This window comes from Physeter macrocephalus, chromosome 6 (assembly GCF_002837175.3).
Source record: "Physeter macrocephalus isolate SW-GA chromosome 6, ASM283717v5, whole genome shotgun sequence".
NCBI lineage: Eukaryota > Metazoa > Chordata > Mammalia > Artiodactyla > Physeteridae > Physeter > Physeter macrocephalus.
This window is the reverse complement of record NC_041219.1, coordinates 37,177,420-37,191,539: the sequence shown is the minus strand read 5'-3', so window position 1 is coordinate 37,191,539 and position 14,120 is coordinate 37,177,420. Positions and strand designations below refer to the sequence as shown.

General features: G+C 46.5%; 1 protein-coding gene across 1 annotated transcript in view; it reads right to left on the bottom strand.

Moving 5' to 3' along the window:
- Nucleotides 1-10,562, bottom strand: part of CHST11 (carbohydrate sulfotransferase 11) — a 226,043-nt gene extending 215,481 nt beyond the window's left edge. Inside the window, 5 exon segments of the mRNA XM_028490593.1 lie at nt 4,683-4,735; nt 5,521-5,636; nt 7,179-7,360; nt 10,448-10,520; nt 10,523-10,562. Of these exon segments, the coding sequence (XP_028346394.1) occupies nt 4,683-4,735; nt 5,521-5,636; nt 7,179-7,360; nt 10,448-10,520; nt 10,523-10,562 (464 nt within the window).
- Between the last annotated feature and the right edge of the window lie 3,558 nt (nt 10,563-14,120).

Sequence of the window (14,120 nt, the reverse complement as noted above, 5' to 3'; positions counted from 1 at the left end):
TCGCCCACCTTGCCACTTGATGGATTGCATGCCAAGAAATGTCAGCTCCATTGAGACAGGGATCTTGCCTGTTTCGTCCCCTGCTGTCTCCTTAGCACTTGGTAGGGTCCTGGCACACAGGGAAGGCATTCAATAAATGCCTGTTGAATAACTGAATGAATGACTGCAGTCCAGCTCCAATGTTCTTACTCTGTGAAGTTCCCTGACCTCCCCTAAACGAATTACTCCTCTTTTTCTAGAGGCCCAGAGCCGTTATTACAAAGCTTTACAGCTCACAATTATGGGTCTGTCACCACTCGCTAAATTGCAAGTTATATGAATGCAGGAACTACGTCTTATTTAGATTTGTCTCTGTAGTCAGATGAAAGTTTGGTCAATACATGTTTGAGCGAAGGATGGAGGGGTGGAGAGGTGTCAGCCTGTTCATACTGGATTAACAGTAATTATTCACTTCAACTGAGACTTAACTGCAAATGGGTATCAATTTTGAGAATTGCTAACAGAATAAAATCTGAGTTGGGAGAAACCGTCTTAGAAATAGTCTCAGCAGTCAACTGCAAAGTTGTTGATGGTTTTAGCCTTGAAACACTTTCTTCTAACAAAATTTTACTCAGAACCCCAAAATATAAAACAGGCACAGAGCCACTCTGAGGAGGGTGGGGTTCTGGAACCCTCCTTGACATTACCTGCTCTGGACCCTCTGGGACTGAAGCAGCAGTTTAAAAACTGCCAACGTTGACATCCGTTAGTAACAGGTGAGAGGGTCCCCGGAAGGGAATGGAAGAAGCAGGACCAGAACCCCTGTTTCCTGACCCCTCACCCAGTGCCCTTTCTACTTACCTGCACCTCCTCTTCCAGTCAGGGTTACCCTTGTTTTAGAACAAATCAAACCCTCAGCTATGGCAGCCAAGGCTTACATGCTGAGAACTCAGGGCTCTGAATTCATGGCTCTTTTATTTCCTATGAAAATAAAGGAGGAATGTCGCTGTGACTTTCCAATGACAACATCCTTCACATTGCTTGAATCCCACTTTCAGGAAGGCACTTGCTATCAGACCTATATTTATTTTTAAATTCTCCATTTGCTTTTACAGACACAGGAAACAAAAGTCTGCACAAGCCTCAAAAGAATTCCTTCCAGATTCCTGTAGAAAAGAACCCTGAACCACTCCCCTCCTGAATTAAATGGATTATGCTAAACTGAGCAAGGCCACCATTACTAGTTAATATTTTTAAGCACATAATTGTCTTTCATAGGATGGCCCACACTCTCCCAATAAAAGCTGTTTTATTACAGGTGACTAAAAAATTGCCTGTTCAGTTTCTGATTTCAAACCTGTACTTCTATTTTTGAACAGCAAAATTATACAGAGAGCCCTACATACCGTAAAACCTTGGCTCTTAAAGGATTCACGACCTACCTCTTCCATTTTCAAAATAATCTCCATTCCAGTGCTTTGGCATAGACTCCCAATAATAAGTACTGTCTTAATTAGACCTTCCAATCCCTAATCCCTAAATCCTTACAAGTCTGCAAGTGTAAATCCCAAAACCACTGTAGCTTACACAGCCACACGCCCCCTTTAAAAAGTGCTGCACGTCTGTAATGACATTGTATTGCTTTTTCTTTCTTTCTTTCTTTCTTTTAATTAAGCATTTGGGAGAGTTCTCCCTGTGGGTTGTTATTTTATGGGGAAAAAAAGGAGATCAAAGGTGATGAGATACCCCAATGAGGAAACCAGCTCTGAGGATATTTACCAATGGATGTCAAGTGCCACTGGCTAGCAGAGAAAATGAAGGGGGCCCTCAGTCTTCTACCAAGCACAATGACCCCCAGAAGTGATTGTGAAAGCGAGAGATGGCTTCTTCTGTGGTGCAACAGCTCTACAGTTAACCCATCCTCTCTCCCACAGCCCAGGAGTGGGGACTCAAAAGAGGCGGCCTTTTGATATGAAGATTACACAGGGCAGCGTCTTTCAGGGAGACAAAGAGATCAGACCCCACACACAGTGCCCAGGGCGAGTCTCTACGGGGCCTTAAAGCCTGGGGTCTTGGTTTCCAGGAGGAAGGGTCTGACTTTGGCCCAGCCTACACTGCTCATCTCCGGGACGGCCCACAGCCGCAACCTGACGACCGCAGACAGACCCAAGAGCCCACACTGAAGCGAGAAATTCTCCGCCCTGCAACTATTTACACACTTTCCCTTTCTCCTGCCACTTCTCCCAGGACCCTCCCAGGGTGAACTGAGGGCACCATTAGCAACTAACTGAGAGACTGAAGCGTAACCTCCTCCGTGGCCTCTGATTTCGGCAGGAGCAAAATGCAAACAGCGGAGTTTTCAGTCCCGTCCCAGAGCGCTTTTAAGCTATTACTTACTTTGCACTTTAGACATTCATGAATAATCTTCTTCCACCCCTCCCCCATTAAATAATAATAATAGAAACTCTTTCAAAATGGCTCCAAGTTCATTTTGAGAGAGTGAGTTGAAAACCTCTGCCCTTCTAATGAAACAAGAGAGCTTCATTCAAACAACCCAGTCGAAAAACGGGCGGAAGACCTAAATAGACATTTCTTCAAAGAAGAGAGTTTCATTCAACTGAACTTAAATTTCATCATCTGAAAAACAGGAGACCCTAAACCTTCTATAGCCCCCGGGTCCCAAGAATAAAATTCAAACTTCAGAGCCTTCAAGAGTCCTCCAGGTTGGTGGCCGACCCACCTCTCCAGCCTGGAGCTTCCTGTGTCCCCAGACATCGCTCTCCTTCCCACCCCACCCTGGTTGTGGCAGGTACCCTCACCTGAAGTGTCTGTTCTCTCCTCTTAAATCCCCCCAGCAAATCTCCAGTCATCCTTCAGGGCCCAGTGCAAAAACATCACCTCTCCTGTGAGGTGTTGCGCAACACCCCTCTCTAAATCAATCACCCCTCCCTTCCTTGGCTGTTTCTCTCTCTCTTTGTAACCCCAATCACATTTGGCCCCATTAGACAGTTAATCATGTGTGCTTCTGTCCACCTCGATAGAATGACTCTTCCTTGCACCAGTCTCTGCACGCAAACGTTTGCTTTAGAACCCATTTTAAACCAAATTTAAGCAGTTCCCTGAACCCCTCTGAGTTTCCACTACTTCATCTGTAGAATGAAGTTGACAGACTCTCTCTCGAGGTTACAGAGTTTGTTAGGCTCTCATCAGGAGAGTCAAGCTTCAGATGGCAACTGATTAGCTAACAAGACTTTGAAGATGCCTTAGAGGCCTGAAATTACGTTAGCTATACATAGGCGACTCCACAACGTATATCTCTTATTTAACACCTAGAGTCCTAAGAGAATCAACAGTCTTCCCAAAGGGTACAGCTTAAATCCAGGAAGGAAAACATCCCCTTAAAAAAGGGGGGGATGGGCTTCCCTGGTGGCGCAGTGGTTTCGGGTCCGCCTGCCGATGCAGGGGACGCGGGTTCGTGCCCCGGTCCGGGAGGATCCCACGTGCCGCGGAGCGGCTGGGCCCGTGGGCCATGGCCGCTGAGCCTGCGCGTCCGGAGCCTGTGCTCCGCAACGGGAGAGGCCGCGATAGTGAGAGGCCCGCGCACCGCGATGAAGGGTGGCCCCCGCTTGCCACAACTAGAGAAAGCCCTCGCACAGAAACGAAGACCCAACACAGCCAAAAATAAATAAATAAATACTTTAAAAAAATTAAAAAAAAACAAAACAAAAAGAGGCCCCAGACTGCTCCCTCACCCCTTCCGCCCAGTGGAGATACAATGAGAGGTCAAATGTCTGTTATTTATAAGCCACCCAGTCAGTGGGATTTTGTTGCAGCAGCCCAAACAGAGTAAGACAACTACTATTACCAGGCTCTATTCTAGGTGCTGGGATACCGTGGCACACAAGACATGGCCTGCTCTTGACAAGCCAATACACCAGTGCATGTAATGACAGAGGTGTGCACATAGGAAGTATCCTGGGACACAGGGGAAGGACACCCGTCTGCTTACCTGGCCAAGAGGAGATGGATGTTGGTTTCACACAGGAGGTAACATATGAAGTGGAATTTTACCTCAAGACGCAACCAAGTTGAAGAGAGGTGAGTGTCATCTGAACACAGATGATAGCACTGGCCCCAAGACGGGATGTGCTCACCCAGAAGAGAGTGGAGGTAAGAAGAGAAGGAGCTATCACTGAATGCCCCACAGGGAATCTACAGCTGTGCTTGAGGCCCTTATAAAATAATTACTTCTTGACCTAATTAGCTAAAACCAAGAACATGTAGATGAGATACACTGGTGAGGTGAAGAGAATAGTCTCCGGTGTCAGTTAGACCTAAGCCAGGATCTTGTCCCAACTTTCCAGCTCTAAGGCCTCAGGCAAGCTTCTTAACCTCTCGAAGCCTCAGTTTCCTCATCTGTACAATGGGATTGGTAAACATCCATCTCACCAGGTTGCGGTGAAGAGTAAATGTGATTATCCAAGTACAGCAGTTGGCATACTGTCTGATACATAGTATCACTAAGTGATCATCTCATTAGTGTTATTTTTAGTAAAGTATCAGCAACGTATGGAATCTAAATAAGGATTTCCCAACTACTGAGATTTGGGCCTGGAGTAGTCCTTGTGGGAGGCTGTGCTGTGTGTTATAGGATGTTTAGCAGCATCCCTGGCCTCTACCCACTGGATGCCAGTAGGACCCACCTCCCCAGCTGTGACAACCAAATTGTCTCCGGACACTGCCGAATGTCCCTGCACTGGGGAGGAGAAGGGAGCAAAACTGTCCCCGGTTGAGAACCACTGGTCTAAATCAGTTAGATGAGGTGGGATGTTCATCAGGAGCGCCACGTGCTTAAAAAGATAAAGTTCTTGTAAAGAACTGGGAGCACTGACAGACACCCACCCTCCCTTAAGTACTAAGCCCCAGCAGGAGCTGTCTGAGGGGCCAGAGGTGGAGTGGAAGAGCATCAGGTAGGCCCTTTGTCTCAGGCTGAAGAACCCTGGGCCTCGCGCAAATCAGGATCACGGTCTTTCGACTGAATTTCAGTACCTGCTCTGGTGATGACGGGCAGAAATGGGCCTCTGCCCCTGCTACGAGTGCCAGCCAGCAGAGGAAGCCCCACCGGGCCTGCAGTTAAGAGGGGCGGGTGACCGGCCCCTGTGCAAGAAGAACTCAGAAAGTCCTCCTCCGCATACCGCAGGCTCGGAAGTGGAGACCCAGGCCAATCGGTCCTGGCCTGTGCAATGCACCCAACCACGGCTCCTGTGAGGGCTGCCATTCCTCAACGGCTATTCTTCTGAAACGACTTTCATCCTCCTCAGAGTTCCTCTGCAGAAATGGCACTGACGGGTGCCCTGTGTTGTATTTTTTCAAGTGTCACTTCTTAAAGCTAACGGGAACCTGAGGGGTAATTTATGTGCATAACTGGGGTGGGGGAGAAAGCTATGTCCTTTGCATTCAGCATGGAACCGCAAGCTGATTTTTCACCAGAGAAACTCAGCTTTTGCAAAACACTACACAGAGGCACGGCTAAGCTTTGGCCTTGGCATGGGAGGTGCGACAACACAGCAGACGGAGGGTCAGGGCATCCAGAAAGACGATATCATAGGAGTCTAGAAGGAGGACCCTTTCGGTAAACCTCACAGGGTAGGTCACACCTACGAAACGGATAAACATGAAAACATTTGCTCAGGATTCCAGCAGAATGAAACACAACAGCGTTGTTGTCAACACAAAGATTACAATCTTAGAATGAGGAAACACAGTGCATTTATTTTAACAATATGCATACACTGTTTCTGCGTCCATTTTCTATGTATTTTCACATCTCATTTCTCATTTAACCCTCACCGCCACCGCAGAAGAGAGATAATATTACTACCTCCCCTTGGCAAACGAGCAGAGCAAATCTCTTGCGTTTGTGACTTGTATTCAATCAATTATTAAGCCCCTACAATGAGCCGGGCACCCTCCCAAGTCATCGAGTGTGGCCAGGTACCACACCAGATGTCGCTGAAGCGTGTAGGGTCTTGAGGTGTTTCTCCAGGAGGAGTATCAGTGGCCCTCGGTTAAGATGACTATCTATCTGATAGGCGTGAAGAGCCAACCCTGTGTGAGATGTCTCGCATCCTTGGCCCTGCCCACTAAACTGATGTCCTCAATCCTTGGGACAAACAAGCACGGCGAGACACATTTCCAAATGTGGGGGCCAGCGGGCAGCCCCCAACCGACAGCCCCTGCTAGACATTCAGAGCAACAGTCAGACAGCCATGGTTTAACTCTCATGTCATCAGTTCCTCTCTGTGTGACCTCAGTCTCCCCACCTCGCCTTGTAAAATGGTGATTATAATAGGTGAACCTTGTAAGAGTCCCGTAAGGAATAATACATGTTAAGCACCTGACCCATGTCAGCCTCCAGGAAATGATACCCAATAAACAGCTGAATTTCTTTATCAGCTCAGCCCCCCTTCGATCTTAAAACCCCCTTCTCAGGGAGCTTTCCCTGACCCCTCCATTTAAAAGTGCAGTCCCCTCACTGCTTCCATTTCACATCCTCCTTCCCGGCTTTATTTTTTCTCTGCAGCACTTGTCACCATCAAACATACTCTATGGTTTAAACATGCATTTGTTTATGTCTCCGTCCATTGAAGGTACCACGAGGACACGAACCATGTCTGTTTGGGTCCCTGCTGTATCTCCAGCACCGAGCACAGAGCCTAACTCTTAACAAGCATTCAACGAAAATATCTTGAGTGATGTCGAATGGATACAGTGGATAGCCAGGGCCTGTGGAACGCTGGTCCTGGGCTGCAAATTCTGTGCTTTTTTTTCCACCATAGTGAACGATCATGAACAACAGTATTGAAGGTAAACTATGTCAACCGTTAAGAAATGTAAAGTGTTACAACACTACCTTAGAGGGGCCTTTGTGTTTCCCCTCTTCTGGGATCCTGTGAAGTTAACAGTTTCTAACAGAAACCCATCCACCAGCCTACTGCACTGGCGTTGCCTTTGTGGGTTTTTTTTCACAAGGCTTTTAAGATAAGCACTCAAGCCAGAGATTGATCAGGATTTCAACGCTTACATTACCGAGTTGCTTTATTTCCATCCATACCTATCTGAGTGGGACCCGAACTCCAGTGATTTTGGAAATATCATTCCTGCCCATACTATGTATCCAAAGCCGAACTTGGACTCACCACTGCCAGAGCGAGCTCCGGGTGAACCCTGTACTTTTACCCAAACTTGACTGTGGCAGGTCTGACAATCAGCAACTATATTCAAGACCAGTTTGCACCTGGGGTCCCAAAGTCCAGTGGACATTCGATCTAGCACAAAGGGGCCTGGGAAGGAAACATCAGGCCTTCCATTTTCATCGACTCTAGAAAAAGAAATGTAATGTTAAAAATATGAATTCACGTTAAATATTAATCGAAACGAACACCCCCATCTAACCTGTCATACCAAGTTACATGCCATTTATGACTCAGGCATCCTGAGGAGGGAGAAGGAAGAAGGACAAAGGAACTCAGTCACCCCACTGCTCTCCTGGCATATTTTGATGGATCACCATTTACAACTGAATCGTAAGTAGATTTACAGGTTATATTATCTACTTTCACCTAAACTAATCCTCATAAAACGGAATAGAGGCTTAAAGAGATCCCAGTCAAGAAACTACAGCCTGGAGGGCATTCCCTGGCAGTCCAGTGGTTAGGACGTGGCGCTTTCACTGCTGGGGCGCAGGTTCAATCCCTGATCAGGGAACTAAGATCCCGCACGCCACCTGGCGTGGCCAAATTAAAAAAAAGAAAGAAACTACAGCTTGGAGATAATACTCAAAATGCACGCACACAGCAAAATGGCATTCCTCTCTCTCCCAGAGTCATGTATGCCATATCACAAGGCAAAAAGGATGAGAGACTTGGAGTTGACTGGGACTTAGATAACAGAATTTCCCAGACGGTAATGAACGTGTGGATTTACGAGCACTATTGTTAAAAACTTAGAAATAGAGCTTCCCTGGTGGCGCAGTGGTTGCGCGTCCGCCTGGTGGCGCAGTGGTTGCGCGTCCGCCTGCCGATGCAGGGGAGCCGGGTTCGTGCCCCGGTCTGGGAGGGTCCCGCGTGCCGCGGAGCGGCTGGGCTCGTGGGCCGTGGCCGCTGGGCCTGCGCGTCCGGAGCCTGTGCTGCGCGACGGGAGAGGCCGCGGCGGAGGGAGGCCCGCATACCACACACAAAAAAAAAAAAAAAAAAAAACTTAGAAATATCCTTATCCCACCTATTTAGATAATGGGAGTGATATGTATACACTTGCTATAAACGAAATATGTGGGGGATGGCTGCTCACATACGTTTTACCAATAGGGTGTGGTGAGTACTCACCATCCATTCCAACCCCTTCCAGAAGGTCTTTCTATACCGCAGAGGCTATTGATTTAAAAGCCGTGTTTCCCAGGCTTCCTTGAAGCTAGGGTTCTGACTGTGAGTTTGACTCCCCCAGAGAGAAGCACTCACTTCAGATTTAGAAAGAGGCCATGAGTAAGAGGCCACCTTCCTGCCTTTTGGGTTGTTTCCACCCTCCCGGTGATGGGGATGTGAGGGTTTTTTCTGCAACAGCATGGAAGGGACCACTCTCCGGCTTTCTGGGTGTCGAGAGGTGGCTGCAGTGGGGAAGCATCCCGATTCTGGAATTGAGATTTCTGATCCCAGGTTCTCAGTGTCATTAGTTTGTTCTTGGATTCAGTAGTTCCAGAGGCAGTCTCAGAGGTGGTAGCACACTTAGTGGGTCAGTTTTTTTGAGCAGCCATGCCAATATATGTTTGCCTGTATGTTATTACATACACTACTACTACTAGCTGAGACTTATTCACGGAGGTCCAGCCGACAGCCCTATGTCTCCAGCCTTCCCAACAACTTGGTAAGGACCAGATTCCCTCCATTAAATACTTTTCTGCTTAAAATACCTAGACCGCTTTCTAGTTCCTGCCCCGAAGCCTGACTGAATCCTAGCAAACCAGGAGCAAAGAGGTTTGGGAGACAAATAAAACAGACCGCACCAGAAGCTATTTGGATACAGCAAACCAACCTCGCTCTTTCCTCTGGGCCGTACACATATTGGTGAGGTGGGCAAGGCGGCAGGAGAGACACCTTTGCCAATCACTTAGTTACTCTTTAAATGTATCCTAAGCACCTCTGGGCCGACCTTAGAGTCTATAAAGAGGAACCTGGTAGAGCTTCCTCAAAACGTGGAGATGTACAAGTAAACAAACAACTACCACCCATTTCTAAAAGGGCTAGAGAAGAGAAATGACGAAGGCCATGGGAGTTCAGTGGCCTCGAAAGAAAGTAAAAACCCACATCGGTGACACTTTCCTCAAAAAACATTATGATGTCTATTTCTCTGTGAACTTCCAGATTTGAGCTCCACATTAAATAACTCACTCCCCCGCGGCCCCATTCTGACTCTTACCAACCTCATCAGTTAACCAGAGAGAGATGTTAACTGCAAGCCCTGAGGCTCTGAAAATAGGTGCAAATTTCCCAGGCACAGCAGAAAAAGACTCAAAGGCCTGCATGCCGGCAAAGCCTGTATGAAGCAGGTGATCAGGGCTAATCAGGTACCTCCAGGCCCTCAGTTGCAGCCTGAGTGCCATTTTTCATCACCTTACTGAGGTTATGGAGTGCACCATGGTTTACAAAAAGTACTTTCACAATTTACAGAGGTGGGTCCGAAGCCATCAACTGTAAGACACTGCCACTTTATGTTCCTCCGAGAAAAAAAAAGGCTCTCCATTAAAGGTCAGCACAGTACTAAGATACTATCAATGACAACACATCAAATTTCATAAAAAGGAAAACGTGGGGAAAAAAATGAGTGCTTCAGAATTGATAAAATATAATAATTCATAGGGTTAGGCAGAGAGGAGAACGCCCACACTAGGACCTGGGTCGTTCACTCCCAAATCATCAATCCATTCAATCTCTACTTTTCCTGAGTGCTTCCATAAGTCAGGGGCTGTTGATGGCTGTTCTTATCTACGGTGGATTACACCCTGAACATTTTAAGAATTTCCCAACACAAGCTCAGTTAAAATTCCTGTCAAATCTTTTTTTTTTCTGATTTGTACATTACTGCTTTAAAAAATTGACAACGGGGTGGTCTAGTTTGGGGGGGGGCGGTGGCGGTGAAGTGGGATTTACATGGGAACCCCTTCACCCAAGTGCACCCAAGGGCTGCTGAAGATAAACACAGAAGCGCACGCAAGAGGCCTTGGCCCGTCCACCCCTGCTGTGCCCCCTCCCCCAAGAGTCCTCGGCCCAAACTCTTCCAGGGCTTCCCATCCTGTCCCCAGTCACGGCCAAGGCCCACACAATCTCTCTCCACCTCCTAGTCTCAGCTTCTTCCTCCCTCCGCTCTAGACACTCAGAGCTGCCTGTCAGGCACGGTTCTGCCGCAGGGAACAGACCCGTGCTGCTCTCTGCCCGGAACATTCTGCCTGGGACTGGGCGGACACGTGGCCAGCTCCTTCACTTCTTCCAGTCTCTGTGGTCCAGTCGTCTGTCAGCGACATCCCGACGCATTTCCTTAGAGCCTGCCTATCCCACTAGAATGTAAGTTTCATGAGGGCAAAAATAATGTTTCATTGTATCCCCAGTGCCTAGAACAATACCCCACAAAGAGTAGAGGAGACAGAGACAGAAAGACAGAGCAACTCCGCTCTCACTTTCTGATCAATCACATCTGGTGTGAGATGCATCAAATTACAAATTCTAGGAATTTTTAATGGACAGATCAGATTATTCAATGATCTCAGAGGCAGAACTGCCTCCCTCTTCACCTGTGATAAAGATGGGGTCTTAAAAGTCAAGAGAAGAAAAACTAAAAAGTGGAAATGAGTATGTAAAACAACTTCTGTTCTGTCTCAGACTCTGACCGTACAAGCAGCCGTGACTTTCATGAAAGTCTTTCCACTCATCGTCCCCCAGATTAAGAAGAGCTTTGTCCTTTTGGTGGATTTAAGAAGGGAAAGGGTGGTACCCATGCTTGTAAGCCTTTGATTTCCTGTTTTTAAATGGCTGTTGCCCACAGAGCTCGTCGTCATAAGCAAAATGACTTTTCATCCAGATAAATTACAAACAGCAGCCTCTGGTGGAAGGCGGATTCTCCCACCCCTCACCCATCAGAAATACCCCAACCACTCTTCTTCTGGTGCCCAATCACCACTTTTATTTCAGAGGCAACGAAATGAGGACTCCTGGACAGCGTCTATTACTGTGGAAGGAAACTGCCTAAGTGTATCTGTCTTATCTTTGTGCAACTCTGAAACTCCCCACTGAGGTGCAAACATTTAAACCGCCAAGGGGAGACCCCATGCTAGAAACATCTTATCTTTCAGTCATTTAATGCTGTTTCCAGGATTTAAAACAGTGTCATATTTGAGACCTTCTTGACATCTTTTCAAAGGATAAAGATGTCAGATATAAAAGAACAGTCCCTATGAACTGGTATAACTCCAAATTCATTTCATGTATCAGCAAAAAGATTCTTTAAAATTAAATACATGCAGGGGGAAAAAAAAAAGGGGGGGGGCATGATACCAGACTGACATCCTGCAAAGGGGTGGGGATGGAAGGTGAGAGGTATATGCAACTCTATAAATTTAAAAGTTTGTGGTTAAATTTTCTGTCTTTAAACTTAATAACTAGTCACCATAATGACCATAATGATGTATTTGTCTAAATACATATTATCTATCAAACAAGGTACAAAATCCAGGATGTGATCTCAAATTTTTTTTAATATATATATTCTATAATATACAGAAAAAAAGTACCCATTGCCTCTGGGTCGTAGATTAATGGATGATTGTTTTTCTTCTGTACTTCCTAAATTTTCTCAAATGAGCACATATTACGTTTATAATTAAATTAAAAGTATAACACAAGAGCATTTCACATCCAATCTAATCAAGTGAACTACAAAGGGGTAACCCAAGAACCCTTTAAATAAAGGGTATAATCTTTCAATACATTCAAGCAAGGCAAAGAAATCCCAGGCGACAGTGAAAGTAAACATATCGCAAAAGGAAAAAAAAAGAGAGAGAGAGAGGAAGAGCAAGAGAGAAAAAAAAGGCTTTCTCCACAGGTTTCTCTCCTATGAACAGGAGCTTTCAAACAAAACCACAACCCTACGGAGTAACAAAAAGGGAAGGTTCAGAGGAGCTGTCTTCACAAATGCAGCCTGGCGGTCTCTCAGCTCTGCCTGGCCCGACACAGCTCCATCAGAGGCCAGCCATCTGGGGCAGGTATGGTCTGGGCAGGTATGCAAGCCACGTCAATGCTCAGGAGGCACTTTCACGGGACATGATCGCTGATGGACTCAAACCTGTGCAGACACCACAGGCATGGAGCTCCATTCTCACCAACTTCAGGAGCGGTTCACGCCCACAGAAGGTGTCCCCTGCAGATGGGTTTCTATAGGTCAGCGGCTAAATGATGCCAAGCCTCCCCAGTACCCAGGACACCCAAGCAGTGTCTCACTGCCTCACACTTCAGGGCAGCAAATCTAGGCCATGGGGAATGCTCCTGTCTGGTGCATGATGAGCTTAAACCTGATCCATGACTCAGGGGATCTCAGAGGCCAGGAGGGCAGAGAAGTGTCCAGACCTTGTCCCCTGTGTTCCACACCCCTCTTAGAGAGCCAAACTTACTGACTAGGTATTCTTGGCAAGGTTTAATGTGACCTTCCCAGAAACTGGAGAAGCAGGTCTCCTAGAGTCTAGCCACTTCATGCATTCATCCAGCAAATATTTTATTGAGAAACTACTATGTACCAGGCACTGTGCCAAACACTGGGGTTAGAATGGGGCCTAAAACCCAGTCCCTGCCCTAAGACTATTAACTCAGAGTGTCAAAGCTCTAAAGAAAACTGCCTTTACTGACAAGGCCCACTTCTGCTGAACCCTCCAACCAAATTAAAGATCAGTTACTCAAGTTTATATATTAGAAAAGTACAAAAGACAATGAACCCTAGATTAGAATCAGAGGGAGAGACAGCCAGCGCCCCCCTGCCACCTGTCTCCTTTTATTCTTTCTCTCCCTCCTCACACATTCCAGGTATTCTCTAGCCATCAACGAAGCCAGGAATCCATTTCTTTTTTGAATACTACTTTTCTATTTCAGATAGAAATAGAAATAGCCCTCCTGCCAGAGGGCTCCAAATTTTTAGCAACACAATCTGTGCCATGCTGTGGTCCCTTCTGCCTCTCCCTGGGTGATCTGGAGAAACAGAAACTGCAGAGCCAGGCTAAAGGATCAGCTATCATTACCCTAAATCCTTCAGAGAAGCAAAGATCAGCTAACTTTTAAGGAAATTCAAAGCGGTAGGAAAAAGATATAGCATCAGCTGTCATCAACAGTGTAGTTTAATAAAATGAGGGGGGGGGTAAATGTTTAATATGAATTTCAAAGCATATTTTTATGTCCCATTGACACTGACATGGAGTTTTCATGGAACCATATGTAATTCAAAATAAGGAAGACCTTTCGGGACTTCCCCGGCGGTCCCGTGGTTAAGATTCCACGCTTCCACTGCAGGGGGCGCAGGTTCGATCCCTGGTTGGGGAACTAAGATCCCACACGCCTGTCGCGTGGCCAAAAAAAAAAAAAAAAAGAATAAGGAAGACATTTCAATTGAATTACTTGCAGTTCTACATTCAACAGAATGTACTGAAAGTAGTCTTTCTTTGGACTGGGGGAAAGTATCAGAAGAACATGTTCATATAGACACAAATAATCAACAAATGATATTTTGTGGGGAGGAAGTGGAACCAGGAAGGGAAGCCAAGGTTGAGAGCAGAGGATCAAAGACAGAGGATCCTTATCAGCACAGCCTTGGAAAAGGTTCTGTCCCTGGTTCCAAAAGGCCAGACTGAACGGAGCTGACACCACTGCTTTCAAGTCAACTTCATGTTCCAACTGGAGTTGGAAATTTTCACAAAGTGCAAATTACAAGTTGGAAATTTCTTCCTGGTATCTCCGGCTAGACAGGTATTTCCTAATTCTCACAGAGGATAAGAAAAGCCCAGGATGCATGAAAACCATGGATAGTAGTAGTCTTTCTAGTTAGTATCTCACCGG